The sequence below is a fragment of the Papilio polytes genome, unplaced genomic scaffold (assembly GCF_000836215.1).
Source record: "Papilio polytes unplaced genomic scaffold, Ppol_1.0 DF822622.1, whole genome shotgun sequence".
NCBI lineage: Eukaryota > Metazoa > Arthropoda > Insecta > Lepidoptera > Papilionidae > Papilio > Papilio polytes.
In genome coordinates this window covers 926,802-936,331 of record NW_013526582.1, presented here as the reverse complement: position 1 = coordinate 936,331, position 9,530 = coordinate 926,802, and the positions used below count along the sequence as shown (strand labels likewise).

Genomic DNA, 9,530 nt, shown 5'->3' with positions numbered 1-9,530 from the left:
AAGGGTGGGAATGAAAAGGAACCAAAGTTAGGCTTCCGGCACCACACTCATCAGACTGTACGCGGAATTGCTTCCACTTCACTACTGTCTGTGTGGTCGTGGTATTGCTGGGGCGAGCCCTGCAGTGCGAAGATGTTAAAGCGGGCTCTACCACTGTAAAGACACCATTCTTTGTAGTCAATTCTTCAATAAGACTTTTTAAGAATGTTGACTACATGCCTCTGACATAGCAACATATTCAGCTTAAGCGCTTGATAGAGCTACTGTGCTCTGCTTCTTGCTTTCCCAAGATATAGCTCCTCCTAAAATAAAGACAAATCCTGAAAAAGATTTCCTGTCGCTGATATCTTCAGCATGATCTGCATCCAGTCGTTATAGTGTCTGTGTATGTATTTTTTTATTTTAGCTAAATTTCAATACACATTAATCTGTGTCCTCGGAAGTTTCGGTTTCGTCCGAAATAGAGCAAGGCCGAAGTTCGGTTTCGGTTTCGTCCGAAACAGAGAGCAAGACCGAAAGTTCGGTTTCTGTTTCGTCCGAAACAGAGAGCAAGGCCTAAAGTTCAGTTTCGGTTTCGATTGAAAAAACAGTTTCAGTTGTCTTATGTGACCAGAACGCTATTATTGTTTATAATTATTTTGAACATTAACAAGGAAATACTATTCTATATTATCTCGGAACCTAACCTATGTTATAGACTAGACTTTAATCTATGGATTTATTTATTAAATTATTTTGTATTTAGTATTTAAATTGACATAATAATGCCTTTAAATGTTTAAAGGATTATAAAGATATTGTACATACAAGAGCGTCGGTAGCTCAGTGTTTTAAGCACTTGAATTGTAATCTACAGGTTTTGGGTTCGAATCCCGCTGTACCTGTGATTTTCGATTTTTCGAATTTTCATATGTACATAATTTACCCAACGTTCTTACGGTAAAGGAAAACATCGTGATGCAGCACATATCGGCGAAGAAATTCAAAGATATGTGTGAAGTCAACCCGCAGTGCAGCGTGGTTGACTATGGCCTAGTCACCCTTACTTAGGGTAGGCTCCGAGCCCCTCGGTGGGGACCTATAGTGAGCTGGTGATGGAAAGATATTGTTTAAATATTGTTTAACTTGTTACCGACAGTGCGGCAGCCAAAAATACAAAATAAAAACTTTTCTTCTAACTAAAACATCCTTATTCAAACTTATTTATATCTAGCTGTTCCCGTGCGGCTTCATCCGCATCACATTTGCCAAATTATCAATAGCAAATGTCAAAATGACATGACATGGGAAGTCTCAGCAATCTTTCTTTCTTGATGTTGGCAGCAACTTATGGTCTGTTTCTGATAGGAATTTGCTCCTGCCAGCACACAAATGATATAATAAATAATGTTTGTTATTTATTCACATTTAAATTTATATTAATACAAGTGTATATAGAAAATAAGATTTTATTTTTCCACTATACATAACATGTGCTTTTTTTCTAATTTCGAACAACTAACTGATCAAACATATGTCATTATTTAAAATATCCTAGACAGCCAGTCTTACAATGCAACCTCTACATAAAGCAGGTTTCATTTACAACAGTTACCTCCATTAGGGTTTTTATCCAAAATATTTACCCCCTAAGTTTAATGGCGTGAAAATATATAGTCTAAAGCGTGACGTAAGTGTAGGGTATTTCATTAAAGAAAGAATTATTCAAAAATATGCTGTAATTGCTTACATCTTAGGCAACAAAAAAGTGTATGTTTACCCAAACGAAAACTTTTTTATTATTTATTTAACAAAAACTACATATATCGCGATCACATCTTGTACGCGTCCCTTTTCCTTCTATTCTTTTTAACAACAAATAATGCAAACGTCTTGGTGGCCAGTCTGCAACCTCTTTGGCTGTATTCGTACTGTTAGCCAAAGAGATTGTATTTTGCACTCAATTGATACGTTGTCTTGTATATCTATTCTATACATATAATAAAATTGGAGTGTCTGTAATATTAATAGAAATATCCAGATTTCGGGGATAACAAAAATCGCATTTATTTTTTTTTGTCTGTCTGTCCGCAAGCCGCGTTTGTTCCGGGTAATCTCCGAAACCGCTGGACCGATTTTGAACGGACTTTCACTGGAGTAGCTGACAGACGGACATATTATAGACTACTTTTTATTTTAATACTACCTGTTCCTATGCGACTTCATCCGCATAAAATTATAAAAAAATCATTTTATTGTTCACATTTGTCAAATTATCTATTGCAAATGTCAAAATGACATGATGTGATGTCAAACCATGACAACCTTGCCTCCTTGATGTTGGTAACAACTTATGGCATCTTTCCCACATAAGGTTTTTTATCCAAAATATTTACCACCTAAGTTTAATGGCGTTAAAACATATAACCTAAAGCGTGACACAAGTGTAGGACTATTTATTAAAAAAAGAATTATTCAATAACATACTGTGATTGCTGACATCTTAGGCAACAAAGAAATGTGTGTTTACGTTTTATTATAATAGTAGAGATTGGGTGGACGAAATCACGGGCAACAGCTAGTTGTAACTACATTCGATTATTGTTTACTTGTGGCACTAAAATGATTAGTTTACTTTTTTGTATATAGTTATGTATTGTATTATGCTATCAATTTAAATGTAATAAAATTTTCCAACAGTACTTGTTGACGATGTAACTTAAAAATCTGCTTCAATAAATATTTTGTTCGTTATATCAACATAGGTTGAAATTATAATATTTCTGTTTCTTTTGTTTATTATTGTTTATTAGGCTGTATCGATTACAATTTCTACTATATGTTATCTGTTTGCTACCGAGTTCTACCACGGTAGATGGAAATGTTGGTATGTTTTGAATGTAAAAAATAAAGTGGAGGGTGGCCGACATACTATAGTTTGTCTAAATAAGATAGATTAGTTTGATAAAGGACGCATGAAGTATCGAATTCAATTTGTATGAAGGCAAATGCCGTACTTAATAGACTGGTATCGTAGTGACGAAATAAACACGCAGCGAAAAATTATGAACTATATCGATATTTGGTTTAAATAATTATCGAACTCAACTAAAATTATTATTTTGTTATTAACTAATTTAGAAGACAACTCTAGTATTGATTATAGTATAGGGAATTTAACGATGACAATAATAATAGCGAAATCCAATTCGATTACGTACAGCTGTAGTAGTAATAAATATTTATTCACTCACATTATTTGTTATGGTTTTGCAGGTCATTATTAATTTGAGAAAATAGTGTTTTTTTATTTAAATTCATAAGTTATAACTACGAATCTCTATTCCAACTTCTATAAGAATAAAAATCGAAAATCGATAAGATTCATGACTGATTTTACATAACCCATCCCTACTGAACTGTCACAAGAATTGTCAAACTAATCTATCTTATTTAGACAAACTATGATAATCTTAAGATTATACTTATAAAATGAAAATTTCAAATTGAATAAAACAAATGTTTTTGATTACAATTTGCAATAAAAATATAAACACAATAAAATTTTATTATGTAGCATTTTCATGAAGAAATCCAACTGGAAGTATGAAGTGTATTTTATTTTTATTTTTCATTGGTAAGTTACATCTTACTAATGTTATAAACTAGCTTTCACCCGCGACTCTGTTCGCGTGGAATTAAAAAAAACTGAGTAGTCTGTGTTCTTCCAGACTATCCTCTACGTCTATGCCAAATTTTATCGAAATCCGTTCAATCGTTTAGGTTACAAACTCTAACAAATATCCATCCATCCAACTAAAATTTCACATCATACTAATATTATAAATGCGAAAGTTTAGATGGATGGATGTTTGTTATAGTTTGTAGCCTAAACGGTTGAACGGATTTCTATGAAATTTGGCATAAACGTAAATGACAGTCTGGAAGAACACATAGGCTACTTTTGTTAAATCCACGCATATGAAGTCGTGGGCGAAACCTTGTATATAAATGTAATTCAGTTGCAGTAAAGGCCACAAATGTGACAAAATCGGATGAAAAATCTACTTTAGTTCCTGATTCAGAAAAAAACGCATATAGAAAATCATTTGTTAACGAAGTAATGAATATATTTAGTGCATTAAATAATAATGCATCAAATATTGTAATAAATCAAAGAGCCAAAGAAGAAATTACTTATTCACGTGTTTTGTATAGTTTTTTGAATAAAACATACGTATGTGGTAGTCAAAAATCTAAAGAGATCGCACCAGATCTGTTAGCTACTATCGAAGCGATATCACAATTACCCTTCATGGATTATATTATAACAGATCCGGTTAAAATAAAAACAGTAAATACAGTTAAAAAATGTGCATCGTATACAAAAACGAGGAAGAAAACAAAAAAGAACAAAGCTAAAAGAATTAAGGATATCACAAGGTCTAAAAAAGTAGATACATTCTTCACTGGTGCGTTCGAAGAGAGTATTGCGGCGAAAAGCAAAGACGATAAAAAAATTATATCAATAGAAACTAACAATTTAAAAGATTTAAAATCAAATAACGTCGTTATTGATCAATTTAGAAGCATACTAGATCATATAATAGACGACATTGATGACAAATATTCCGATAAAGGTAAACAGGTTAAAATTATATTTGAAATTGGTGATAATTTAAAAAAAGAATTAAGTAACAAAGAACCAGTTAAACCGGAATTGAAAGCAAAGGAAACAGATGGAAGTAAATTAACAATAAATGATGTACTATTCAGAACTAATACAGCTATAAAAAAAGTTGAAGAATCAGATGGAGAACTTAACAGACGTAAGATGGTAACAGAATCAGAAAGTGAGAATACAGAAGAAGATGCAAGTGATAATATAGTTTTAAACAATAATATGGAGATTTTTGTTAAAATGAATAAACCGTTTGATGAGTATTATTATTTTAATCGATGCGTTGGTAACAGAAACCAGAAAGTGTTAAGATTGAATGTGGAGCTGTACACCGGTAGAGATAGAACTAGAAAGAGATGGATGGATTGCGTGAAAAGAGATATGATCAAGAAGGGACAACGGCGTATCCAGGGGGGGTCATTGAGGTCATGACCCCCTTGAGCTGGTTGGTCAAGAGTTTGACAAAATATATTTACATATTTTGTCAAGCTCTTGACTTGACCCCTGGCGCCAAAGGATCCGCCCTTGAGAAGGGAATGATGACTGAGATGACGGATGATAGAGTTATTTGGAGGACGAAAACCCTTTGCACTGTCTACGGGAGTTGGATAACGTAGATATGATGATGGCGTGCGGAGAATACTTGCTTTGAATTACATGTGCAGCGGATTTTAGTAAATCGCGGGGATATTTCGTTTACCGGATATATTGCAGTTCTAAATACGCATTATTACGTGACCCGCGCTCCAGCGACAGACTGCAATTACGTAAAAAAACGTTCCCCGCATACCAAGTGTTAACTATTAATGTTCGAAGTATAAGTTATGTTACACCGTGTAACGTTATATGTCACACAAAGGCTTGCTTGTTAGTGATGTGCTATTCTGTGTTTTAATTATCTTGTAGATTTAGTTACTAATTTGATACAAAGGTTAGGAAATGAAAATTCTCGTTAGACGGAATTTTATTTTTAACAATAAAACTTTTTTAGTCTTTGTATAGCTGGTAACATTATCTACCATATCTCAATATTAAATAGTTTTCCTTTTAAGTTGATTTTAATATACGTAGAGTAAATAGTGTAATTTACGCAATTGCAATGCTTGAAAAAATAGAAAGAACACATACAAAAGCTATTTGAAACAATTTTAAGAAGAGTTTTAAAAATTGATGTACAGTTAGGGCTCTTCGCAGTGTCCCACTTTTAATTGCCTCGTTACTTGCAATAATACAAAATGCATGTAAATAGCCATTAGCAAACGACAGGAACCTTTTTGCGTACTCACTGATATGCTGTGTTTTATTGGTGTTTTGGGTCGTCGCGTCTTTTCACATTGTAGCTTCAAAGTGGAACACTGCAAAATTACCCGATAGTACTACTAAACTTTGTGTGCTTATGGCTTCTCAACTACGTTACCCATTCTTTGTTTTTTCGATAACTACATGAAATTAGTTTTTGAATTAACTTGTTTTACTCCGTTAAAACATAGATCAACCAAATACTAATGAATCACTAGGTAACGGCAAAATTAATGGATACTTCAGAAACCCAATGTTTGTTAGATTTGTCGGTTTTGTAACTTTTACGTTTCAACCGTTTCACTGTAATCATTTTCTTTGTACATTTCTTCTATTTTCTTACAAAGACTCTTTGTTAATACTTCTTCTATTTTTGAATTTGGATTAAGTGTGTGGTTCATACTTTCTTTACCAATGTTATCTCGATTGAAGTATTTAACGTTTTTTGATAAGAAAAATAAACTCCTTAAAGCAGGATCTGTGGTAGATTCTGTGTTGTTTATCTTGTTTTCTCTTTTATTTTTATGGGTATCCGAATTTGTTGATAATAAATCGAAGATAAGAGGTGAATCGTTTTTAATGATTCTGTTAGTTTTTCTATCTATGATCCCGCAGTTATCTACGCAGGCGTAATTCCTGTGGCCGTTCATCATAACTCTTGAATATATTATATGATTCGTTCTATTTATAATTCTGAATAGAATGGAATGCGGTAATATCTGAAATATATAAAAAAAATATTATAGAAATTAATTACTTAAGATTTCATCCGCGTGAAATAATACAAAACATGTCTTCCTCTTTTTTGTGGCAAACGAGCAAGCGGCCTGAATCCACCGAAATGGAATGCGACCGCTAAAAGTAGCAGAGAATCTATAAAAGTTGAAGATAAATAAAGATATCCAACTATAGCGGTTCTAGAAGTTTATAGAAATAGCCTAAATAACGACATCTGTCTTTCAAAAACGTATTACTAAACCCTTCAAAAGATAAACTCACAGGAGACTGCGCAAGACAGTGCCTTTGGCGATTTCGTGTGGGCTTATGCCACTATAAGTATATGCCAGCAGAGTAAGTATAGTATTTTTTTATCTAAGTAGCTTTGAAGTTACGACAGACAATGGGCGTTCGACTATCTAGGCTAGGCACAGGTGGGATCAACTACCACAATGCCTTTATTCGTAGTAATTTACATAAATATTTTTAACTAGCTTTCCCCCGCTAATTTCGAGTGTAATTATAAATAACTAAAGTTAGTAGCCTATGTGTTCTAGACTGTTCTCTACATCTATGCCAAATTTCATCGAAATCCGTTCAGCCGTTTTGACTACAAACTCTGACAAACATCCATTTAAACTCTTGCAATTATAATATTAGTGACAGTAAGATTTTTGGAGGGCCTATTACAACTACACACACATGTTTTTGAGATGCAATGACATTTGAAAAGGACTGAATGACAAATCTCACCGTGTATAATGTCAAAATTCGACAACTTTCCCGCCCTTTACAGATGTCAGCTAGTGTAGTTTCCGATTCCAAATCGTTATATTTACTGGTTATTTTCCATTCGGTTTCTAAAGGATTGTCGCATACAGATAACAAATCGTTTAGGTTAATCAAAGTGGGACAGGTACTGGAGACATCGTTCCATTGGGCGAAGTAAATTGAACATATCTGGTTATTGTTTGTTACTGATAGTATTTCATAAGGACAAGGTGGTGGTTTTTCTTCCATGACCTGAAAGAGAAAGTTTATCTATACTTATATAATAAAGCGTAAACACACACTACTTTGTGACGTAAGATGTCAGCAATCACAGCATATCTTTGAATTAATCTTTCTTTAATAAAAAAAGTCCTTCAGTTCGTAACGCTTTAGGCTATATATTTTCGCGCTATTAAACTTAGCGGGTTGATAAATTGGATAAAAACCCCAATATGTCGCACGGGAACAGCTAGTTTATATAAACTGTCACAAAAGTTCCGTATTACGAGCACAGTGTACATGAATACACTACCTGTTCCCGTGCGGCTTTTCTTTTCATTTAAAGTATAATATTTTTTTCCTAATTTTTCACTCCGTAAATTAAATAGAGTGAGAATATGACGTCTATGGTGCGCCGTAAGTTTATGGCTTTAAAAACTGACTTCTTACATAAAAATTTCGAGAACTCACCCAATAACCAGATGTTAAACAATTTTTACAAGAAGTATTTCCCACGCCTTTGCATTTGTAACAAATAATCGTTTTGTTTCCTTCATTTTCGATATCCCGCCACGTCCTCCAATGAAAACCTCTTTTGAATATATATTTAACACCTTTCATAGACAACATAGAAAGAAATCCAGTCTCCATTTTATTTATTCTTTCCTTTTCTTCAGCAGTATGGACATCGTAATGCGGTATTCCATCAACATAAACTGTATTATTAGTTAAATGGTCCAACATTTGTGATTTTTGATATTCAATTTTTTTATCCATAAGTCGACTACGTAAACCATCATTATCTTTATAAATCTCTTGATATCCGTTATCCTGAATAGAATTTACATCTTGTTCGTTTATTTTTATACTCAATGTAATATTTAAGGTTATAAACAAAATAATCACAAGCAACGTCTTGTTTTCGGAATGCATTACCTAAAATTACACAGGAATGACGAAATGTTTCTAAGAAAACGACGATAATTGATATTTGTAGGAATGTGGCTTTTATTTGGTAAACAACTGCCCAAGCTATTGTGCTGCGATAAATCTGTTTGCATTTCGCTGTGACGTTAATCAACAATTACTGGTCAAAATGACCAATGCAATATTACGAAAACAACGAGTTGCATATTTTTAATACTAGTTACCGTCTCCGGATTTAATTATAGCAGAGTCTACGCACACAAACCTTTTTTTCAATTAGTAAAAGGTACATGATTGAATATTAATAAATGTTATAATATCGTTTTGTATTCAATTTAATCATGTACTTTACTTCTTAGCTTCAAGTATAAGGCCACAGTACAATGTTTAAACACTGTAGGGATTTAGATTTAATGATTCTTTCATGTCTAAAAAGGATAAAAACGGAGAAATGTTTCAAATAGAAGTACACATGTGTGAATCAGCTCTGAAGCGGTAAAAAAGATCAGTTCACACAACTCTGAACCGTTGTTCTGCGGCTCGACAGCTCCCTGCTCAATATGAAGTAGTAAAACTGTGGCAGCGGACGAACCGCGAACTGACCAGTGATTCGCAACTCACAAATGATATCGCAGGTAAAAATTGAGCGGACCACTGATCTGCTATTGTCATGCACATCGTAAGCTGATCTTACATATTCCGCAGAGATAGCAACCCAAAGTGAGCCTTGACCTCCGACACAAGAGAACACCAAACACTCATTGTATGGTAGATTTATTCGGTTTCAACGTTTCAAAGTAACAAAGAAAAGTCCGTGTTTTTATATGTTATGACGCTTTGCTATTTATTTAAATTTGGATACTTGTTAAAGAAAAATAATTCCTTTAATCTATTTCTATACTATTAAGCTACTTTGTGGCGTAAGATGTAAGGAATC

The 9,530-nt window shown here is 33.4% G+C and overlaps 1 protein-coding gene across 1 annotated transcript; it reads right to left on the bottom strand.

Annotated features, from left to right (window-relative positions):
• Positions 1 to 5,056: 5,056 nt before the first annotated feature.
• LOC106105896 lies at positions 5,057 to 8,854 on the bottom strand. The gene is made up of 3 exons (XM_013286353.1): positions 8,138 to 8,854; positions 7,430 to 7,699; positions 5,057 to 6,678 (listed from the first exon to the last, which is right to left on the bottom strand). The coding sequence occupies exons 1-3, from the start codon at positions 8,597 to 8,599 to the stop codon at positions 6,244 to 6,246; spliced, it is 1,167 nt and encodes a 388-aa protein (XP_013141807.1). The 5' UTR covers positions 8,600 to 8,854; the 3' UTR covers positions 5,057 to 6,243.
• Between the last annotated feature and the right edge of the window lie 676 nt (positions 8,855 to 9,530).